This window comes from Lontra canadensis, unplaced genomic scaffold, assembly GCF_010015895.1.
Source record: "Lontra canadensis isolate GAN:19392208 unplaced genomic scaffold, GSC_riverotter_1.0 scaffold2, whole genome shotgun sequence".
Classification (NCBI taxonomy): Eukaryota; Metazoa; Chordata; class Mammalia; order Carnivora; family Mustelidae; genus Lontra; species Lontra canadensis.
The window spans coordinates 178481-202527 of record NW_022630996.1 but is presented as its reverse complement, the minus strand read 5'-3'; the positions used below and the strand labels follow the sequence as shown (position 1 = coordinate 202527).

Below are 24047 nucleotides of genomic sequence, written 5' to 3'. Positions count from 1 at the left end.
CTGACTACACCCCATTTCGAGCTTATAGCTAACCACTCGTAGCTGTTCTTGTGTCGTCTAGAGACAAGCATCTTTGTTAGAGACAATGGAAAAATTTATTGTTCTTTTCCTCAGCTTCTCTGATAATATTTGTATATCAGTCAGAATGAGGACTCGGCCGAGCAGTTGGTTGTGTTACCTGAATGCTGTTAGAGATGCTGAAGGTAATACAAAAGCAAAATTGCTTTTGGCAGATAGCCCTCCAGAGAGGTAATACATTTTTTTTTTCCTGTAATTCATATGCAGGTTGCTTTGTTTAGGTAAATTTTAGGATTCTGGCTTAGATATTACGATTTTGTATCCTATTTTATTTTCCTGTTCTGTAGATATTCTGGCCTTTTTTTTTTTTTTTTTTTAATTTTTCTGTTATGTTTCAGGTATTCTTAGAATCAATTTCAGGTGCCTAATGAAGTGGAAGATGATGTGTTGGTGCACATGGGGTGTGTGTGATGGAATATTTATGATGGGATATTTTGATCGTCTCGTTTTGTTAATTACAAAGTCTATAATGAGTAGTATAGACAGGTAATACTGCATAGGAGATATTTCGACTCTGGCAAGGTTGGAGAGTTCCATGAACCAGTACAATTTCAGTGGACTTCAGAGGATGACCATAGATAAAGAGAAAAGGGAAAAATTCTTGCCAATTTTGGTTGGAGGGAGAAAGATGAATGAGAAAGCGGGAAGTAGCACTTGTAGAGGACATGGCATTGGCTGGCTTAAATTATAATATAAAAATAACTAGATGGGGTGCCTGGGTGACTCAGTGAGTTGAGCAATTGCCTTTGGCTCAGGTCATGATCCTGGAGTCTGGGGATTGAACCCCGCATCAGGCTCCCTGCTTGGCAGGGAGTCTGCTTCTCCCTCTCCCACTCGCCCTACTTGTGTTCCGTCTCTCACTGTGTCTCTGTCAAGCGAATAAAATCTTTAAAAAAAAAAAACCAAAAAAACTAGATGAATCGGTTAGTTAACTGGCTTGGATAAAGGGATAATGCCACATTTTAGTGAACCTTGAAAACCATGTGAGTTTGTACTTTATTTTGTTTTTGAAAGTGGAGGTTCATACAGATTGGGTATAGGATTTGAGAATCAGTGACATGATATCAACAAATTTTAGGAGGCTTGATCTGGAAACAATATGGGATTAAAACAAGAAATCACAGGCAGCAAGAGACCAGCAGGGTCTTAATAGCAGTAATCCATGTGGGATATTGCATAAGTTCTGAACTGTGGTAGTAGCAATAGAAATAGGAAACAAAATGAGCCAATTTCTGGGCTTCTGGTTACAGACGAAAATTACGTTTTGACTTTCCCATTCATGACATCACTAAAACGATAAAGAATTTTAAGATCAGTGAAGATGAAGGATGGAAGACAATAAACACCATAGGTGAGAATTGAACAGATTTTTTTTTTTTTTTGAGGGGGAAAAAAAGAAAAGAGGACTTAAGGTGATGAGTCCTGGGTGTTGTATGTAAGTTAAGCACTAAATTCTATACTTGAAACTATTACACTGTATGTTAACTAACTGGAATTTAAATAAAAATATGAAAAAGAAAAAAAAATATTTGGAAATTGAAAGGCAGATGGAGGCAGCCTACGGATTCTGAGGATATAGGAAGCCTTGGTTTGGAGGGTACACAGAGGCAGACATGGCAGGAAAGCCACTGTTGCTGCAGGACTGGAAAGGCTCAGGATCTGAAGCCTCTGGTGTGGCAGGAGGTAGTGTGAGACAGGCCAGTGCTTGGGAGATGACGGAGAGATCCCAAATCTGTAAAATTAAAAGCTCATCATCTCCCTCTACTCCCAAGTACAGACCATGTATTTAGAATACATGGAATGAGACCATCTCAGAAGACAGGAGCCTTAGAGGTTGGCCTAAGTAGGAACTAGCAACACTGGCTACGACAGGAAGCATCTAGAGTGATGAGGCCCCAGTTCCATATCAAAATCCTAGTGGCAAAGCTGGAGACCAGGCAGCTCTCTGGAAGAATGAACAGCCCTGAAAAGCAGACCCATTTATTGGCCTGCGAGGAGGCAGCCGTGAGGTGGCCACTCTCCCGCTATGGCCCTCCAGTCTCACGCAGGCCAGTGCCGTTTCCAGTTGGGGTTTCAGCACCTACCGGGATGAGTACAAAGGAGGAGTCATTCTGTGAAAGAACAGGATCAACAAACATGGAACAAAGGGAACAGGAAAAAGCTGGTAATACAGGGAACAGAAGAAAATGTTTAGAAGTCAGCAGTGTCAGAAGAAGCTTCTTCTTACAGTAGTAAATTAGGAACACGATGCCATGAAGAAAGAACTCATGGTTCAGATGATAACTCAGATTTTAAAAAGAAAAGTAATAGAGCTAGAAGAATAGCAAAAATTAAAATAAAAGGACACGAAGCTTTGGAGACTGAGAACTACCCAGGAGGCCTAATGTCTGACTGTTAGAAATTCTGGAGAAAAACAGGTGATATTTTTAAAAAAATTTGTAATATCTTTCTATAAAGAGAATATAAAATCATTTCTCAGAACTGACTATGCCAAATCTTTAATGCCCAAGATAATGAGAAGAGCAGTACCAGGAACAAAATTAGGAAATCTCTATATACAGAGAATTAAGAGATAACCATGCCTGTGGACTGAATTTAAGGGAGCAGCATGAAGTTCAAAAAGTAGTATTGTCCAGTTGGTCTACAGCGCAGCCCGTCTGTGTTGGAGCTGGAAGACCAGGGACCCATCGTGAATGTTGCCAGAATTAAGACCATGGATACCGGGAATGAAGAAATCCAGCTTTAAATTACCAGGAGGTGCATATGGGACATACCCAAATCCCCAGGCCACCCTTCGCAGGGGCGCAGTGACAGAAGATCCCCATATTCCAGCGTCCTTTTCCTTTGTAGGCCATCATTGAGTTGTAGGGGTTCTTTCTGTATTTAAGGGACCAGTGTCTTGTCACATAGGTTTTGCTAATGGTTCTCCCAGTTCAAGGCTTGCTATTCCTTTTCTTAATGGTGTGTCTTTGGATGAGCAAATGTTTCTTTATTTTGAGGAAACCTAATTTTTTTTTTTTTTTTTTTTTTTTTTTGTGGACACTTACTACTTTCTGCGACCTATAAGAAGCCTTCCCCTAGGTCACAAAGATAATGGGTTTTCCTCATAAAGCCTCATGGTTTGGGCTTTTACATTTAGGTCTGTAATCCATCCTGAGTTAACTTTTGTATATCGTGTGAGATAGACTTAAGGTTAATTTTTCCACCCCATGGACATCCATTTCTATTTCAGCCTCATTTGTTGAAAAGACTTGTCCCCCGTAGATTGCTTTGGGGCCTTTGTTAAAGTGTTAGTGTAAGTGTGGTTCTATTTCTAGAATTGTGTTTCGTTGATCTGTAGATCCATCTTAAAGGAATGCTATCTTACTACTTGGTTTGTGTTTTGTGAAATATTTTTGCATCTATGTTCATGTGTCATATTGCTATCTTCATTTTTTGTTTCTTGATTACTGTCGCATCACGAAAATTCTTAGAAGTCGGGTAGTATAAGTCTTTCAACTTTGTCTCCCCCTGTATCAGTTATTGTAGGTCCTTTGCATTTCTCTATAAATCTTACATTTAGTTTGTCGGCTTCTTCTGGAAACTGCCCGGGTTAAGATTAGGATTGGATTGAATTTTTTAATAATGATTTTATTGAGATAATAATTCACATGCCTTACAATTCATCCATTTAAGTGGTTTTTCAGGGGTTTTAAATATATTCGAGTATGCTTAACTGTCACTACAGAAAGTTTTAGAACCATTTTCATTACCTCATAGACCCTATACCCTTTAGCTACCATCCCCTTACTCTCTCCACCCCTAGTTTTCTGTCTCTAAATCTGTCGTAATATATTTGTCTATTCTGAACATTTTGGATAAATGCAATCTCATAATACGTGGTTTTATGGGCAGAATTGTATATCCTCCAAATTCACGTGTTGAAGCTCTAACCTCAGTTTTATGATATTTGAAGTTTGGGCCTTTGGGGGAGTAATAAGGTTAAATGAGATCCTAAGGTGGGCCCAGAGCCCTTAAGGTTGGTGTCCTCAGGAGGAAGAGACCCCAGAGAGTGCTGTCTCCAGGCAGAAACAGGAAAGGCCATGGAGACAGGAGATAGGGGAAGGGTGGCCATCTACGAGCCAGGAAGAGCGATCTCACCAGGAACCAATCCTGATGGCACCTTGATCTTGGACTTCCAGCCTCCAGAACTGTAAGAAATTAAATTTCTGTTGTTTAAGCTCCCCTGGTCTGTGGTATTGGGTTATGACCGCCTCAGCAGACTAATGCCCGTGCTCTTCTGTGACTGCTCGTTTACCATAACATTTTCCAGCTTCACCTGTGTCGTGGCATTTATCAATATTTAATTCATGTTTGTGGCCATGCGGTACTACACCAAGTGCAAACCCATTTTGCTCATCCGTCAGTTGATGGACATTTCGGTTGTTTCTGCCTCTTTGCTGTTGTGAACAGTGCTGCTCGAAATACCTGGGAAAAAGTGTTTGTATGCACGTATGTCGTCATACTGTTGGGTAGATGCCCAGAAATGGAATTTCTGGGTCACACGGTAGCTCCAGATTTAACCATCTTGCATAACTGTTTTCCAAAGTGGCGGTACCGTTTTGCTTTCCCACCAGCTGTGTGTGAGGGTTCTGGTTTGCCCACATCCTGACCAGCACTTGGTATTATGGGTTTGATTCTAGCCATCCTGATGGGTATGAAGTGTTACTCACTGTGGTTTTGATTTGTTTCCCTGATGACTAATGGTATGTCTATTGGTGGTTTTTATACCTTGCTTAAAACAATGTCAGTTAAGATCCTTTGCCCTTTTTTAAATTGGTTTGTCTTTTTATTGACTTGTAAGGGTTTTTTATACTAAACACAAATATTTTATCAGATATATGACTTACAAATATCTTCTCCCATTCTGTGGATTGACTTTTCATTTTCTTGATTGTTCTTTGATGCAAAAGTTTTAAATATTGATGAAGTCCAATTCTTTGTTTCCTGCCCCCCTTTGGTTGCTTATCCTTTTTTTGTTATGTCTAAGAATCCTTTGTTAAATCCAAGGTCATAATTTAGTCTTATGTTTTCTTCTACATGGTTTGTAGTTTTAGTGTTCACGATTAGGCCTTTGATCCATTTTGCGTTTCTATGATATGAGGTACAGGGTCAAAAATTCATTCATTTGCATGTGTCTATCTTAGCTGTCCCAGCACCAGTCGTTGAAAGCCCGTTTTCCCCCAATGACAGGTCTTGGCACCTTTGTTAAAAGTCATGGTCCACACACGCATGGATTATTTCTGGATTCTGTGTTCTGATCAAAATGCTTATCCTTTGCCAGTACCTCTCTGTCTTGATGACTGTGGTTCACAGAAAGTTTTGAAATCTTGGAAGTATGAATACTCCCAACTATGTTTTTTCAAGACTGTTCTGGGTTTCCTTGCAGTTCCATATGAATTTTAGAATCAGCTTGTCACTTCCTACAAAGAAACCAACTGGGATGCTGATGGGGATTGCCTGGACTGTGTCTCTCAATTCAGGGAGTGTTGCCATAATGTCCTCCTCCCTTTCCTAGTGTAAGCATTTGAAGGTATAAATTTCTCAATAGAGTTTTTATCTTTGTACCACAAATTCTGTTGTTTTCTTTTCATTATTTAGTTCTAAACATTTTATAATTTTCCTTGTTGTTTCTTTTTTGAATCTTACATAGAAATGTTGTTTAGTGGGAAATAGTTGGGTTTTTCCAGGGAAGCTCATTGTTAACTGATGTCAAATTTAATTCCATTTTGGTCAGAGAACAAACTCTGTCTGGTATCAGTCCTTTACAGTATATCAAGGGCCATTTTAAGGGCCCAGAAAATAGCCTTATTTGATGGACATTATCTTGGACTGTTGTTGAAAAGGATATGGATTCATTGGGTGTAGACTGTGGTGTGCCAGAGCAGGATCGTGTCAGCATGCGGGAGAGAACTGTGCCCTTCTCAGTCCAGTCATGTTAGCAGCTTGAAATCTGCTGTGGCAAGTATTACGCCGGATTCTGCTTTATGTATTTTGAAGCTCTGTGAGGAGAATACACATTTATGATTGTCTTTCTAATAAATTGGCCCTTTTATTATTATGAAATGTCTGTCGTTGCTGGTATTTCCTTGAAGTCTGTTTTGTCTGGTACTGTTACATATCTTCAGCCTTCTCATGCCCATTTTCCCACCTGTTTACGTCAGCCTCCCTGTGTCTTACAGTGCATCTCTTGTAACCGCATATAGAGTGGTCCTACTGTTTGTTCCTTCCAGTCATCCCTGTCTTTGGATTGTAGGTTTTACTCTATTTATTGTAAGTATTAACAGGTTGATTTTTAGGTCTACCGTTCATTTTTTTTTTTTTTCCTGCTCTTTAAAAAATTTCTTTGTCCCTACTTTCCTCCCTTCTTTTGGGTTATTTGAAATTGCTTCAAATTGCATAAGAGACTTCACATAGTACACACTTGCATTTCAAGGGGAAGAGAATTAATACTACATGAAACTTAGAAACAGTAAGCATGGTGAGTATGAAAGACTATTTTTCTTAATTCTTTAAAATACAAAGGACGGGGCATCTGGGTGGCTCAGTCGCTAAGTGTCTAAGTTGTTAATGTGTCTGTTGGCTTTTTCGCTATTCCTCTGAGGTTGTGTGTGTGTGTTACTACTTTAGGGATTACAACATACTTTTTTTTTTTTTTTTTTTTAAACCACATTGGCTCTTGAATAACATGGGTTTGCACTATGTGGGTCAACTTACACTCAGATTTTTTTTTCCAATAAATACAGTATTTCAGTGTAGTTTTTCTTTTTTTGGATTTCCTTTTCTCTAGCTTGCTTATTATAAGAATACAGCATATAAAACATGTAACATGCAAAATGTGTGCTCATTGACTGTTTATGTTTTCAGTAATACTTCTGGTTGACACTAGACTGTAGTTACATTTGGGGGAATCAGAAGTTGTATATGGATTTCTGACTGCCTGGAGGATCAGCACCCTTAACCCTCTCATTATTGTTCTGTGGGGCACTATATTTAGAGTTAATATTGTAGGAGGTCAGAGAATATAGAAACCTTTTAACTGTAGAGTTACATCTTTTTTGTCACATCTACATATGCTCAAGACAGTATTGTAAGTTTTTGTTTTAAACTATCCTTTGTATTTTATTTTTTCAGAGATTTATTTGACAGAGACACAGCAGGAGAGGGAACACAAGGAAGGGGAGTGGGAGAGGGAGAAGCAGGCTTCCCACTGAGCAGGGAGCCCAAAACTGGGCCCGATCCCAGGGCTCTGGGATCATGACCTGAGCTGAAGGCAGACACTTAGCAACTGAGCCACCCCGGTGCCCCTGTCCTTTGTATTTTAAAGAATTAAGAAAAATCGTCTTTTATACCTACCAGATACTTACTGTTTCTAAGGTTTCATGTAGTATTAATTCTCTTCCCCTTGAAATGCAAGTGTGTACTATGTGAAGTCTCAGTTTTATTTTATACGAAAATACCTTTATTTCACCTTCATTTTTGGAGGATGTTTTTACTGGAAAAAACATTTTGGATTGATAGGTGTTTCTTTTTTCTTTCTTTCAACATTTAAAGGAGATGTGACTACTCCGTCTTCTGGCCTTTCTCATTTTGATGAAAACTCAGTGGTAATTTGAATTCTTTTTTGGTATGTTACAAAGAAACTCCTGTCGGCCTTCAAGAGTTTTTTTTCTCCCCTTTGGTTTTCAGCAGTTTATTTTCGTTTCCTTTCTCTCTACTTCGGAATTTATCATTTTTGTTGGTGTCTTTGTACCAACAAAAGATAACGTCTTATCGCCATTCTGCTCTCAAGATAATGTCTTAACACCATTCCGCTCTCAAGCCCATCTAGTAAATAATTTATTCTAGATAATATAACATTCAGGGGCGCCTGGGTGGCTCAGTCATTAATCGGCTGCCTTCCGCTCCGGTCATGATCCCAGGGTGCTGGGATCGAGCCCCGCATCAGGTTCCTGCTTGGCAGGGAGCCTGCTTCTCCTTCTCCCACTCCCCCTGCTGTATTCCCTCTCTCACTGGGTCTCACTCTGTCAAATAAAATCTTTAAAAAAAAAAAAAAATATATATATATATATATATATATATATATATATGTATGTAAAAACATTCAGTTCTAGAATTTTCTCGTAGTTCCTATATTTTACTGCAGTTAGTGTTCACTCAATTCTGTAGGTGTTTCCCCTAATCTTCTGGATTGTAGCTGTTGGGGCTCTGTGTTATCTCCTGACCCCAACATTTGGGTTATCTCCAGGTTGGTCTTTCAGTGATCTCTTGAGAGTGGGTCTCATTTTCTTGTTTTGTTTTTTCATACCAACAAAATTGGGTTGTGCCGTTCCCTTCTTCCATGACTAGGATGCCCGTCCATATAAACTTCTTGTGTTTGTTCTCTGGTGTCTTCAGAAGGTTGGTTTTATATTTCTTCCAGTTCGTAGTGTCTCTTCACCCCAAATGCTGTTAGGTATTACACTGGTACTGGCCTCAGGACGAAGGTTAAAGTATAACTTAAAGTTTCCGCATAGACTAATACAGGGTCCACGGTGACGTGAGTTCTGGGATGAAGGCGGATCAGGGTGGGGGACTGCACTGCGCTGTGTTTTCTGCCGGCGGGATTTCAGTGACTGCACAAAGGCTGATCGGTCAGAGAAGATGACAGGCATCCGATTCTGCCTGGACAAGTCATCCTCTGAATCAAAAAAACATTCAGGAGTAGTTGCCACCGTGGGTGGGGGAGGGTGAGACATAACACTCTTGCTTTTTATTATGTTTTTCTGCGTTTCTTGTCTAACTTAGATATACGTTGTTAGAAGAAAACTCGAGTTTGAATGGGCAGGAACCCTAACCACTACCATCTAGCCTCTCCTGACTGCTGTCCACGCTGACTGGGCAATGGCGAGGGTCATCCTAATTTGGGAATGAATGTGGAGTTAAACTGGGTAGAAACTTTAAAAGAGGTTTCCTTTCCACTGCAGTGGTGCCTTTTGGCTTGTTCCGTGAGGCCCAGGTTCCTTGCCTTGGGTCCAGGTCCTCTTTGAGGAGGTGAGGCTGGGAGGACGGAATGGTGGGGGGGGGATGTTTTCAGCGCTCTGGCCTTTCCTCTGGCAAGGGTACTTGGTGAAGGAGAAAGAAATCTGTGCCTAAAAGTTTTTATTTAACTTTCAGGGTCATGAGTTCAGGCCCCACGTTCGGTGCAGAGATTATTTAAATAAAAACTTAAAAAAAATAAGGTCCAAATGGATGCATCACCTTTTATCTCCGTGTCTGACGGGACCAGACTGAGATGCTGTTATTCTAAGCTGCTCTTTCATTTATTGGCATCTTTTTAACATATTTTAATATTGGTCTGTGAATGTACCACAGTTCATTGATTCTAGATTTGGGTTTTTATTTTTATTTTTTTTTAAGTGCGTCCTCGTGTGGGTGGCACGGTACCGTAGTTGGTCTGGTGGCCGTCGTGATACAGAGATCGTTACGGGCACCTGCGGACTCGGCTGCACCTCGTTCTGTCAGCAGACCATTACGGACTTTGTGAAGAATCAATCCTGAAAAAGCCTTCTAAGAATTTTTAAAAATTTTATACATTTATTTGAGGGAGAGGGGAGAACGCACAAGCAGGGAGAGGGAAAAGCAGATTTCCCACTGAGCACGGAGCCCAATATGGGGCTGGATTCCAGGACCCTGGGATCGCGACCTGAGCCAAAGGCAGACAGACACTCAACCGACTGAGCCACCCAGGCGCCCCTGAATGAAACTTTCAATATGAAGCAAGCTTAGGGCCAAAACTTACAAAGTGGGTGGGAGCAGGTGAGAAGGAAGTGCGGAAGTCCTTGGTTCCTCTGTGGACAGCTCGTAGGCCGCGTACACATCCTCGGTGAGCCAGAGGATGGTGGTACCTGGGAAACACAGACCTGCTTAACAGGGACTCAGCGGAATGAGACTGGGAAAGCTTTCGGGAATGTCTCAAACAATTCATTTAACTTTACTTACAAAGAGTGTTAGAATAAATCTGTTTAAGTCTAAATAGCTAATCTTTAAATATAAAATAATTGATAGCATTTTCTTAGTGGTACTTAAAATAATGATACATAAGGTTTTTGCCGTTGTGAGCAATGCTGTGTAGTTCACTAGCTAAGTATTTTTATGCTTCTGTGATAATTTCTCCATGATAAATGCTTATGAATATAATTGCTGTATCAAAGTAATGCACTTTAAGGCTTTTGAATATTTCCAAATTTTATTCCAGAAAAATCGTAATTATGTACGTTCTGAAGCTCCCATTTTCCTGCACTTTAGCTATCATTGGGCTTGTTTTTTTAAAAGGCCTTTGTTAATTTAATAGCTGGAGATGCATATATTGCCATGAAATACAAGTCCGTGTGAACAAGGTAACCTAAGGACTTTCTTGGAGTGGGGGATTTCTTGGAGGAGTACCTGGGTGGCTCAGTCAGTTAAGCATCTGCCTCTGGCTCCGGTCATGATCCCAGGGTCTTGGGATCCAGCCCTACAGGGCAGGCTCTCTGCTCACCAGGGAGTCTGCTTCTCCCTCTCCTCCTGCTTGCTGCTCCCCCTGCTTGTGCGGCACTCTCACGGTCTGTCTCTCTCACAGGTGAATGGACAGAATCTTAAAAAAAAAAAAAATTCCTTGGACCCAAACACCTAGAAATGGGTGCTAGGTCAAAATTAGGAGTGTCTGTGTGCCTGTATGAGGATTTGGGCACCAGCCAGGGGTGGGGTGGTGGAAGACAGAGGCCACACAGAAAAGGAGGCAAAGCCTTGTAGCCGGGCAAGGAAGGGTGAAGCTGCTGTTTCCATGGAGATCTTCAGTGACAAGGTGAACTGGAAAAGTAATGGGCTCACTCTGCCCTGGAGGCAGCTAGAAAGTAGTTCCAGCCAAGTTGTGGGTGTGGGGGGAGTGGGGAATGTCTGGAGAATTTGTTACCTTGGGTTTGAGTTTGTATTACCGGCTTTGGGAGGGATTTCCCCCGCTTGGAAATGAAGGTTACAGAGCAGAGGAGAGATTCCGTGAGAACAAGTCACACAGCAGGAACAGCAGAACGAGAGCCCAAGAACGTCAAACAAAAGCATCTTCAGAGGGTGCCCCTAAGAATGTGAAAAGTGGTTACATAAAAGAATCAAAAATACAAAGGAATAAAACAGGAGAAAGAAAACAGACTTTAAAAAGAAACTAGAAACCAAGGGGTGGGAGGATGGGACCCAGAAACTTCTAGAGTTGTAAAATAAAATGTTTATAAGTAGACAGCAAATTTGACACAGATTCTTTCAGAATCACTTAACTAGATGGAAAATCAAGAAAAAGAAAGTTTGAGCAAAGATAACGTGATGGAACAGAACTGAAGACATGAATTGAGATACGGAAGTTGACATGAAAATGTTTGACATACATATATTAGGAAATATGGGAACAGAAGTATTTCAAGAGATGGCAACCCAAGAATTTTCCAGAACTGGTGAAAGGCTAAGAATGCATGTCAGATTTCAAGATAACCAAATAAAGTGCATTAACTCCAGAACGATGTAAAAAACTAGAGCAGATTAAGGGATCCATCAATCCAACAGAAAGAAAAGAAGACAAAAAATACAAACAAAAAAAAAGGACAGTAAAAATCCAGATAGCAATGCATAAAACAATATGTGAAAGTATATTTATATTTTGGTGTTATGATAAAACCAGACTTACCCATCAGAGACTGTTAGACTTGCACCATTTTTTTTCCCCCAAGACTGCATTTTGCTGTGGTTTGCAATAGACATGCCAAGGCACAGAGATGTAAAAGTTGCAAATGAAGTGGAACAAATATATTTGAGGTAAATTCTAACCAGAGATAGGAGTAAGTGTACTAACCTCTGGTCCAGTGGATTTTCTAAGGCACTATTGTGAAGAGTAAACACCGTTACCTCCTAGTGATAAAAAGAATGAGTTATCAGTGATATTATTCAAAGTTTATATATTTGTTAACAGCCTCAAAATATGTGATGTATTTTAGAGACATATAAGAGAAACTAGCAAATCTAATTAGAGAGATACCTGTTAAAAAATTCTCAGTAATTAATAAACAGACAAATCACTAAGATTTGAAAAACAGAGTTGACCAACTTGTTCTAATAGTCCCTGTACCCAAAAGCTAGAGAATGGGAATTCCTTTCAAGCACATGTAAAGAAAATCAGTCAGCTATAGGTCTTATCACATTTTTAAAAACTATCAAAGAAATAACATTATCTGATTAATTCTAAGATGAAATTAAGGGGTTTGTTTAGAAGTTAAAAAAAAGGTCACTTTGGAAATCTAAAAAATCCTAAATAACTCTTAAGAGAACTAATAATGAAAGAAAATACAACTGAACAGTAAGGAAAACCCATACATATAGGAACAGATGATGTGAAGAAAAAAAATCTGAAGTTTTAAATGCTATTAAAAAGAACAAAGACTACAAAGCGAACACCACCAGAACAAGGATTTTTAGAGAATAATACAAAGAAGTACATTAAAAAGAGTAATAAAAATAACCCCCAAACTGGTTTTCTGCATGATTAATCATAAAAACATTTAAAATAAGTACATCACAGAACAGGTTTTATAAAAGAGACTGGACAAGTGGGCAGGATAGTTGAAAACTTCACTGAAGTGGACAGTTTTCTAGAAGCAGCAGTACCCAGAGTGGGGAAAGGATAGATAATGTCATACATGGTTTGTGAACCATTGCATATCCCTGCAGAGAAACATACAATTATATTTCTTCCTCATGCACAGTTTTACTTTAGGTAGACTAGAAATCTCAGTGCAGAATCAGCTGTAGAAGAAAATGTACTGGTCCTAGCGCGTTAGCAGAGAAGAGGATTTCCTACCTAAGAAAGTGTAAGCCGTAAGAGAAAATTTGTGAAAATTTGATGATGGCAAATAAGAATTTCTCTTTATATGGTGCTTTCCTTTAAAAAAAAAAACGTTAGACTACAAACTACAAGAAGATAGTAATGACTATGTAATTGATGAAGCAAGGATTTTCACTATACACTTTGGTGTACAGTAGTTTGTAACACTTATTACGTGCTTACGTTTTTTAAGTTTTTCAGGCAAAATTCACATACTGTGTTGCACTGATCTTAAGGGGGGGATAGTTTGAATTTTTTTTTAAGTTTTTTTGACATGTATATACACCCAGGTAAACCGTATCCTACTCAAGGTACAGAGGTGGTCAGTCTTCTCCCTCCAGGGAAGAAGAAGTCACTCCTCATTTCTATCAATAGATGACTTTTGCCTGTTTGAGAACCTCCTGTCAATGGAACAATGCATATCTGGCTTTTTCCCTTTGACATGTTTTTAAGACTGATGCATGATGCATTTTTTTACACCGCTGACCAGTATTCTGCTCCACGTATCTACCACCATTTGTAGAAGAAACTGCCCCTTTTTTCCAAAGGGATTGTATCATGTTATACAGTCGTCATCAGTGTCTGAGCAGACTCTGTTTTTGAAAAGATTATGAAGGATAGGATAGAGAATATACAGGGGGGAAAATGAAAATGATAAATTCCTAAGCTGCTTAGTCTCCCTGTAATCAGACAAATGCTGATGAAAACCAGGACAGGCCACGATTTGGAGGTAGGCAATGAAATGCGTGCACTGCCGGTGTCTGCCCAGTGGCTTGTAGAGCACATCCGACAGGGTGTCGTCGAGTGCGTGGTGGTCCTCTCCTGTCACCTGCGATTCTACTGTGAGAAACTCGAACATGTATGTGAGGGAACTTGCTAGTACTGTTCTCTGCAGCTTTGTTTGTAAATACCCCAAGTTGGAACCCAAGTGATCACTGGTAGGGTCTGTGGACAGGAAGATGGATAATTTCTTGTGGCTCTTACTGTATCTGATGTTTGAGTACAGGTGGAAAAGCGGTTTCTTGCATCGTTTCTCAGCAAGCTCTGAAGACCTTCACAGGAATGCCAGGCACCACATGATGGCGCTGTTTGCCCCAAGGGAGAGGAGGCGAAATGGCATTCCGGAGGACTGTGAGGCAGGTCTGCTGCAAATCTGCTCTATTTAATTTCCTAAAAAGTTGAGGAGGGATGGAGGTAGAATGAGACAGGCGTGGGGATATGAGATTTGTCCAGACTGGATCATGAGTTTTATGAGAGTTCACCCTGTGTTAAAATCTGCCATTCTTGTACATTTGAAACATTTAATAAAATGATTCATTGTTTTAAGGCATAGTTCTTTGATTACTGCTGAGGTTGAAGGTTTTTTTGTTTTGTTTTGTTTTTTTGTTTTGTTTAGACCCTTGGCCATTAATACATATTTTTCAGCTTTGGGATTTGCTGTTGGTTTACCCTGCCTATGTTCCTATGGAGGTTAACTTTTTCATACTTTTTAATTTTAATTGGTTAAAGATAGTCACTCATTGAAGATCGCTTTTTCTGAAATATTTTCAGAATTTCAGAGCTTTGATGACTTTGCTTAGAATAGCCTTCCCCAATCTGAGATCAAATGTCTGTGTATATTTTGTTTTATGGTTTCGGTTTGTATATTTTCATTCTTAATCTATTTGTGATGTATTTTGGAATATGGGGTATTCTTTGAAATCTCTTCTATCTTTATCCACTAACTTGAAACAAATGGGTCGGAATATTTTGCCTTACAGATTTTTCTTCCTAAATCATTTAGTTAGCTTCAGCCCAGAAGTACTACATGCAGGCAAACTGAGATAGTATGAAAGGTTAGAACAAGAAGAGAGGTTCTCTGCCTTAGCCGTCCTGTCTCCCATGCTCAGCGGCCCCCCACAGCTGCTTGCTGTCTCTAGCAATGTCTTCTCTGATTGCCTCATCTCCAACCCTCTTAGCCGGCCAGGAGTCCTGCTCTCGGTGATTGGCTGGTTTTACACACCCACGACTTTCGGTAGTAATAAGTAGTCTCTTGCACTGCCATTTCTTCTGCGTTTTGCCCTTTGTCTGCAAAGTATAGCTTTAAATTCATTTATAAATAATTTTAAAGTAGTTGTTATTTTGATAATTATAATGTATGCTTCTAGAAATACAGCTAAGCATCATAATAGACTGTGGTTATAGCTTTTTGTTTTTCTTGAAGGTGATAATTGCTTTATTTCTCTCATTTGGAAGCTTTGTACCAATTGCCAGTTCTTCTCATGCCTTCTGATACACTCTCAGGACAATATCCCATAAGGTCAATCACGTTACGTGATTAGAAAGTCCTGTGTTTCTTCGGCAGCCTTCCTCAAAACGTTCCATCGTTCTCAGCAGGCTGCTCCCTGGGCCTGCAGAAATGCTAATTGACTTCAGCTTTATGGTGTTGAATCTTTTTTCCACTCTAGTTTTAACGGATTTGTGTTGATAGGAAATATTGGTATAAATATATTTTCTTTAAAAGTATTGCAGTATTAATCATTGTTGACATCGATGATGTGTGTTGACTTCCTTAACTTTTCTCCAAGTCATGTTTATAACTACTGCACGAGTGTTCACCAGTCAAACCAAGCCCGCGGGGCTGGCGTCCCTCCTTCCAAATCGAAAAAGGGACAGACACCTGGGGGAGCTCAGTTTGTTGGCTTGGAATTATACAAACGACTTAAAGAATTTTTGAAGAATTACTTGACAAATCTTCTTAAGGTAAGATGTTTAACATACGTGCTGACCATTTTATAATAGAACATGTAAAAGTAGTGGTGAGGTGATGATGGTAACGAGTGAATGCTGAATCTTGCACCGTTAACGTCGTGTTCATTGTTTCCAGCATTGATGTGTGCATGAAGGTGTTTCGCTGTTGCTTAGTCTTTTACCTGTTGTGAAGGTGGAACTTCCATAAGCCCTTTTCTGTTTTTTTAATTTGTTAATGAGAAGTTTTTGATAGCTATCCCATAGTAGTACGTTCCTTAAATTACTAACCATTTTATATTTGGTTGTTAGAAATTGATGAATCTTCTAATTTCGGGCATGTAATTATGAATTCAGATGACTAATGCTGTATTTTGAACCCAGTGTGTTTTGTATACAAATGTATAAATTTTGTATACAAATGTATAAATGATCATAAGATTATCCAGCCTTCAGAAATCACATTTTTCCCATGTGACCTTGCCTTTTGCACAAGGTCTTGTAGTATATTTCAGAACCACAGTGAAATCGTGCTCTTGGCTAGGATGGGTTTCTCTCCGAATATCCGTGGCCTTTGAGTATAGGTTCCTCCCACCCCAGGCCATTGCTCAGGCAGTGGTGGGAGTTTTTTCCCCTTCCTTTTCTGCCTTCTCCATCCTCTCTGACAAAGGCAGTGTGGTGCCTTCCATCCAGCCCCAGGATGGGCAAGTGGCCCCGTCAGCTGGTGCTGCCCATACCACGTAGAGAGAGTGACGACCTCTCCACCTGGGAGAGGGAACTTTGTGCTCCGTGTATATCCTTTAAAGACTTTTTTATTTACACAGGTATTAGGCAAACACTTCAGCATGCTTCGAAAATGTTTTCCTAATACATTTTACAAGGTAATTGGAAACTTAGTATCATTCTAACAGGCCATAGTTGATTGACCACAAATTGTGACTAAAGTTTTCATGTTCCTGAAGCAGTGTTTCTGATGTCCTGCCAAACCCACTGTGTCCTTCTTTTTATTCACAATGCTTGGTGAAGCGCACACTGGAATGAGTTATTCTTCAGCATTGAAGCGAGGAGTAGTAGCGTAGCGTGTTGTATGAGAGTATTGGTGGCCAGGCCGTAACGGTGATATCTTTGCATTTTTAAAGAAAGGTCATGTACCATAATCCAGAGGGGCTCAGCTTTACATTTTATAGTTCCTTTATTTAAATATAAATGAACAAAAACGTGGGTGTATCAAGATGCCGTCAGGTTGTCGCGCGGCTTGTGGGATCACGCATGTACCACATGTTTGTGGCACTTGGGCTTCTTACAGTCCAGCTGAAGACGAGGTGAGCTAAGGGGGCGGCTTCCCCGGGGCCTTAGTCCCCAGCAGGGCTTCCTCCCTCCTCGGCTGTTGCTTTTCTGCCACAGGATCTGTCGGGGACACTGCATAGAATGTGCAGTTTTCCAAGGATAGGCTTTACCTTGTGGATGTCGTTAATACCTGGAAAAAAATGTCAAGTTGGTCCTTCACATAAAAATTTGTGGTTTAAGTTGTGGAAATCTTGGTAAAAATAATTTTGATAAATGCACATTTTCCCCTTGAGGTCTTGCTAAAGAGGAAGAAATATTGCACCATTGTACTTACTTTATTTTTACAGAAATGTGACAGATTACTACAAAAACTATACATGTATCGTTTTTAGATAAAATTTAATGAAGGAAAAAGGGGCATTAAAAAAAAAATCCAATAGTATTAGCCCTGTGGTCATAGGACATTTTAATTTTTATTAGAAAATATCAAAGATAGGGATGATTTTGAGATGAATTCCTTGCTTGTTAATAAAAACAAATTACTTTCATTCTAACAGTTCAAGGTTCTAAATAAATAAATATTCCAGCTTCTTCGAGTATATATGCATATTTAATACCACAATGAAAAAGTTGCACTTTGAAAAAATTTTTATTAAAATTCACTCTTTAAACTAACGGTTCATCAGAAAAAAAAATTCTCTAGTCTGATTCTCACAAGCTGTGGTCTGGTGAGAATTGGTATTAATGAGCATGTTTTTGTATACAAAACAAAAAGCTCATCTAAAACCAAACACATCAATGTATTTTACTGCAGTAGATTTGTTTTAGTTAATTTTTGTCTTTATCGTGTGACAAATTAAGAGCTTGAGTGAACTTGTTTTTAGGATGGAGAAGATTTGATGGATGAGAGTGTCCTCAAGTTCTACACGCAGCAGTGGGAGGATTATCGATTTTCAAGCAAAGTGCTGAATGGAATTTGTGCCTACCTCAACAGACATTGGGTTCGCCGTGAATGTGATGAGGGACGAAAAGGAATCTATGAGATCTATTCTGTAAGAAATATGTATTTTTTAATCACTTTTCACATGTGTATTTTCTTAGTGATACCGGATCCTATCAGTAGGGGAATCTAGGCAAATGTGAAGCCCTTTTCAGAATAGTAGGCTAATTCCTTCTACTTTAATTTATCAATAAATGACCCTTAAATATCTTGGGGGCAGGAAAGGGGAAGGATGCACGGGCTGATAACAAGTTTCTTCTGTAGTTGTTTGACCAGCCATCCGGTGCAGCCTGGCACTGTTCCAGTTTTAGCACTGGCCTCCCACGCACTGCCCACGTCCGGCAAACGCAGCCCTGGCCCGAAACGCAGACCTCACGGATCGGCCCTTGGGGTCTTGGGGTTTAAGAAACTGTTCAAGGAGAGGACTGTCCTGGGAGAGGTCCTCCTACCCTCTCTCACTTTACAAAATAATATGAATAATATGACCGGAAACTGAAGGTTTCTTTTAGACCCCATGAAAATCGATTTTGAAAAGGCAGAGTTCGCACGATTAAATCATCTTCGTTATCACGTTTCTTCAGTCAGGGAAGCTTGTTCTAGGCCCATAGGTTTCCAAAATGTGGTCGCCGAACCCGCCACATCTCGTACCCCTGAGAACTTGTTAGAAACTCAGATGACTGGGGCCCAGCAGTGTGTGATCGCAGGCCCTCGCACTCCGTCTGACGCGCAGTCAGGTGGGAGCACCAGTGTCAGAACGTGGTGACGGGGAGGACTTGACCGCAGCTCGGGCCATCTGTTCAGAACGGGCTGTCCCATGCACACGCTCTACTCTCCTCGGACCAGTGGTATGAAGATGCCAAGTTCTGCACAGTGAGGCTCTCTCCGAATCCGAGAATGTTGGTATAATACCGTACCTTATTGCTTCACTATCTACAGTTTAGTAAGAGGAAAGCATCATGTGTCATAGATGCGTGACACTCTTACGACTTACAGAGTTCATATTCTCTGCCAAACGGTACTTCGTAAAGGTACTTGGTTGTATAGTTTGCACAAAACTTTCTAGGTTTAGTGTTTTGATTCGAGCCGTTTGTCCTTGGCCTTTTCTTTTCCATTTGCAAATGCTTTCTTGAGACCAAAAAGTTGTCGGTGTAGGAATCAGCGTGATTTGGGTTGATTTCCTCTTGGATCCCACATTGACCCGAAACACCATGTGCACCCCGCAATAACATCAGACTCCTAAAAATCATTATTACTTAGATTTTTGTGTACTGTATTCAAGAACGATTAAAGAAAGTGGAAGTACAAGTATACCTCAAGATTGGACTGCTTTTATTTTTTTATTTACTTTGAAAATTCATACTTTCTACATCCTTAAATCCTGTAGTTACCATTTGGTAATATAATGGGCAGCCATACATGGTAGCAGAGGCCGATTAATATCCCTGTCTAGAAGCAGAATTTCCTCTGTGTGCTCTTCCAGTGAACCTGATGAGTTTGTTTAAAGTTTAAGCATTAGCCATGGAACCGGGGGGCACAGCAATCTCTCATTGTATCTTCAAGAAGTTCCAAAAGGTGGGGATGATTTGTCAAAAAATATAGTTTGACTTTTTTTCTCAAAATTCTTCCTTTTTAATTATAGAAAGTTGTTTTCCTTTCATGTCCACCAGAAGACATGAATTAATTTCATTCCTGATACATTAAAGTGATTGAGCAAGATTTTTTCCCTGACACTCTTCCTCTGAACTCACTCTGGTGTACCACTGGCCTTTCTTTCGTACCTTGCCAACTCTTCTTCCTTCTTCCGTCCAAATGACAAATCATCCAGAGTTGAACTAGAGCTGTGTAAGGCTGTCTTCATTTAGAAAAATGTTTGGAAAAAAGTTACTTTTGAAGGTGTAGAATGCCTTCACTAGGAGTTCACAGCCATGGCATCGCCTTTTCCCTCCTGCCACACTCCTGCACTGAACCAGTCTGAAGAGTTGAGAAAGGAGAGCGACAGAGAACTTGAACAGGGAGGAATGTATTTTCCAGATAATTGCCCCGGGTTGCATTTCTCCTGAAAAACGAGCCTCTTCCTTTCCAGCATCTTTTTGGATATCATAGTTTTAAATAATTCTGAAGTCTTATTTTTATGCTAATATTACACAAGTATGTATTCATACTTTATTAAAAATAGTTTTCTCTTAGAATGAAATCGCGCCATTGGCAGCAACATGGATGGCTCTGAAGAGAATTACGCTAAGCAAAATCAGTCAGTCAGAGAAAGACAAACACCATGTGATCTTACTCATACGTGGAACTTAAGAAACAGACCAAGAAAAAGAGACAAACCCAAAACCAGACTTTTCCCTATAGAGGACAAGCTGATGGTTACCAGGAGGGAGGGTGGTTGGAAGCAAGGGGACAACAGGGAAGCATTCCGTGCGCTCACTGCGACGGGCAGGGGATGATGTGTAGGATTGCTGGACCCCGGAAACCAGTATAACTCGGTTAACTGTCCTGGAATTAAAATTTTTTAATATAATAAATTAAAAAACAGCTTTGTCTTAAATACTGCTTTCATACTGTCTTTTCTTGTGTGGTAGAAATATCACTCAGTTTGTTATATTCATTAAATTACATATAATCGTTTCTGTGTATTACATATAATACAGATCTTCTGTAAATCCAGCGTTATCTGTGGTTAAATTTGGGGAGAACGAGACTGAAAGCATTTATGTGTGAGTTCCTCAGTTTGTTTTGAGTCCTGAACCTTGTGAATTTGAATTTTACTCTGAGAAGTACCCCTCTTAACAAACAGCTTAAAAATCAGGAACGAATTACAACATTTCTCTCTTGGGGGGACATTTTGTAGTGACTTTTACCAGTGATTTTCTGGTATTACCTCTGTGGAAAGTTTAAAAACTTCATTAAAGACCCCCCCCTCCCCCACACACACACACAAATGCAAGTAAAATGGGAAATCTGAGTAATTTGTGTATAATGAATTGCCTCTATGTAATTTTGGTGCATTTTCGGTTGTATGCATCCAGGCAACATAAATCACCACAATTAAGATACAAAACTTGGTCTGTTACTTATTTTACTATTAGGAAACTGTGATAAAAGGGATTATCTTCATTCAGTGTGTTAGATCAGGGAACAGTGTTAGAGGTTGACTCCGCTGTTGTCCTGTAAGCTGATATGTATCTTCTAAAATCCAGATTTCCTTTTTATCTTAATTATTAAAGTGTGAGCTAAAAAACATCTGTACTCTGATACTTCCTGAAGTCGTGAACTCGAGAGAGTGGCTCTCGTTTCATCATGATGATCGATTTGTGCCCAGTTATAATCGAGAAATATGGATCAGTGAGATCCAGGCAGATTCTTGTGTCTTCCGTCCTAGAAAAAAATGGTAAAAGTATGGACATTTTACGCTTCTCTGTTTTCTTGTCACGCAGCTTGCATTGGTGACTTGGAGAGACTGTCTGTTCAGGCCGCTGAACAAGCAGGTACGTACTTGGGTGAGCGTGTTCTGTTTTCCTTTCAAAATCCCTCCCAGGGGGGGCGCCTGGGTGGCTCAGTGGGTTAAAGCCTCTGCCTTCGGCTCAGGTCATGGTCTCAGGGTCCTGGGATCAAGTCCCGCATTGGGCTCTCTGCTCAGCGGGGAGCCTGCTTCCCCCTCTCTCTGCCTGCCTCTCTGCCTACTTGTGATCTCTCTCTCTCTGTCATAAGTAAATAAAATCTTTAAAAAAGAAAAAAATCCCTTGCCGATTTGCTCCTTGGCCATCGTCTCCCCTTCCTTTAGCTCGTCCTTCGAGTATCTTCCATCTTGCACTGTCTCGTGAGCTCAGGCTGAGAGATGTGTAGGAATCCGCATCCTGTAGCCTAGGACCTACATGTCTCTTTTTCTTTGTTCTTCCTGAAGGTAACGAATGCTGTTCTAAAACTGATCGAAAAGGAGAGAAACGGTGAAACCATCAATACAAGACTGATAAGTGGAGTTGTACAGTCTTACGGTAAACAGTCTCCCTTCAATGTGGCCAGAGTTTTTGTACCGAATAGCAGCCGTAACGGTGTTCTGCCGGGTTCACTTGCAGACACCTCAGTAGATTTAAGAATATTGTTTGCAGTTACAGGGCAGTCGGAATTCTCTCTAAGTTAGTGTGATTCTGTTCAGTTTTACCCATCATAAGAATTGTTTGATCTTTGTACCTTAAGGGAATTTTGAGGAATTAGACATTTGAGTTATTTTCTGGGCTCGTATTGAGCTACTGTATATATGATATAGTTGAGTGTCATTAACGGATGATAACCAGAGTCTCTATCAGGTTGAAAAATTGAGATTGAGAAACCAGTAAGCTAAGACAGTGTTTTAAAAACTTAGGTGGCATCGTATTTCTCTGGAAGTTAAGACATTTTTAGGGAGCAGGTGAAATTGGTGAAGGGGATTAGGAGCTATAAATGTCTTGTTATAAACTAAGTCACGGGGGGGATAAGGTGTAGCATGGGGAGAAGCAGTAATATTGTAATGACTCTTCAAGGGACAGATGGGGACTAGACTTAACTGTGGGGACCGTCTTGTACCCAAATACCAGCTTGCTGTGATGGAGCCCGGAAACCAGGAGGCTGTTCGGCAGTTATGCTTCAGTTAAAAATAAATGTCATGTTTATTATTTTTAAGCTTTTAGAAATACAAGAGTTTTTTTAAATGCACTGCATGATAACTGAAGCACGCTTGGCCATGGGTCAGAATTACCTGCCTTCATGTCTTGGATTTTGTGTCTTTTTCTCTTTCACTGGAATAGTGTACTTGAGTACCAGTGAGCAAGAGATTGACCTTCAGCCTTGTCATTGTCCGTTCACCTTATAAACTTACACTGCATGCTACACACGTGGGTATATTGGGTAAAATATAATAAAAACTGGGGTAATTGAAATATAGTTCCTCTTTGTTTCTAGTGGAATTGGGACTGAATGAAGATGATGCGTTTGCCAAGGGCCCTACGCTGACAGTGTATAAAGAGTCCTTTGAATCTCAGTTTTTGGCTGACACGGAGAGATTCTATACCAGGGAGAGCACTGAATTCTTGCAGCAGAACCCAGTTACTGAGTATATGAAGAAGGTAAGTTAACGGTGGCGCGTGCGGTGACGGAAGTGAGAACAGTCCCCGCCGCTCAGGTGAGCTCTCCTTTCTCACGTAGGCAGCTTCCGCACAGGCCACCTCTCGGGCGCTGTTGTCCTGTACCGTCCGGGCAGGTGCCGGTGTTTCTCCCGGGGCCCCGAGCAGCTTTTATAAATTCATCTGAGCATCATGGCTTCGTGTTCTCTCTGCTGCTCTGAGGATGGAAATAGCCGCGCGACTTCTGGGCCCTGAGCAGTCCCCCAGCATGTCTGCGTGTGTCTAGTGAGAGCCACAGTCCTGTGTCAGTGAGAAAAGACGTGTTCAAGAAACAACGGTTACTAGATTTGCCAATTTTTCTAAAGATTTTATTTATTAATTTGTCAGAGAGAGAGAAATCACAAGTAGGCAGAGAGGCAGGCAGAGGCAGAGGGAGAAGCAGGCTCCCCGCCGAGCAAGGAGCCCGATGTGGGACTCAATCCCAGGACCCTGAGATCATGACCTGAGCCAAAAGCAGCAGCTTAACTGACTGAGCCACCAGGTGTCCCCAGATTTCCAAATTTTAGATGTTTGCTTTTTCACATCTGGAATACTCTCTAACGATCTCCAGTACAGCTTTCGAGTTCTAGTGGCGGAGGTCCCTCTGAGACAGCGGAATCTGAGACGGATCGGAATTTCTGTGCTCAGTGATTGCAGTGAAGTTCTAGTGTAAGTGGCTTTTGGGTTCTCTTTCTCGGGAAGACGGGTATCCTGCACTTCTCACTGTGAGGAGGGACCTAGGTGAGGAGCCAGCAAACCCATTCCGTCAAGGGTCAGGTAGCAAATAGCTTGGCCTTCGTGCTCGCTCCCTGGTCTCCGCTGCAGCCGCCGGGCTCTGCCATGAAAAGAGCAGCCCGTGACAGCTTCTGCACAGGCGAGTGTCGCCGTGGTC

At 40.6% G+C, this 24047-nt stretch overlaps 1 protein-coding gene across 3 annotated transcripts in view; it reads left to right on the top strand.

Moving 5' to 3' along the window:
* Positions 1-24047, top strand: part of CUL1 (cullin 1) — a 104375-nt gene that overhangs the window by 48561 nt on the left and 31767 nt on the right. For all 3 annotated transcript variants that reach the window (XM_032866737.1, XM_032866736.1, XM_032866734.1), the window contains exons 3-7: positions 15568-15742; positions 17899-18066; positions 21455-21505; positions 21922-22012; positions 22956-23119. In XM_032866737.1, the coding sequence (XP_032722628.1) occupies positions 15568-15742; positions 17899-18066; positions 21455-21505; positions 21922-22012; positions 22956-23119 (649 nt within the window). The remainder of the gene's footprint in view (positions 1-15567; positions 15743-17898; positions 18067-21454; positions 21506-21921; positions 22013-22955; positions 23120-24047) is intronic.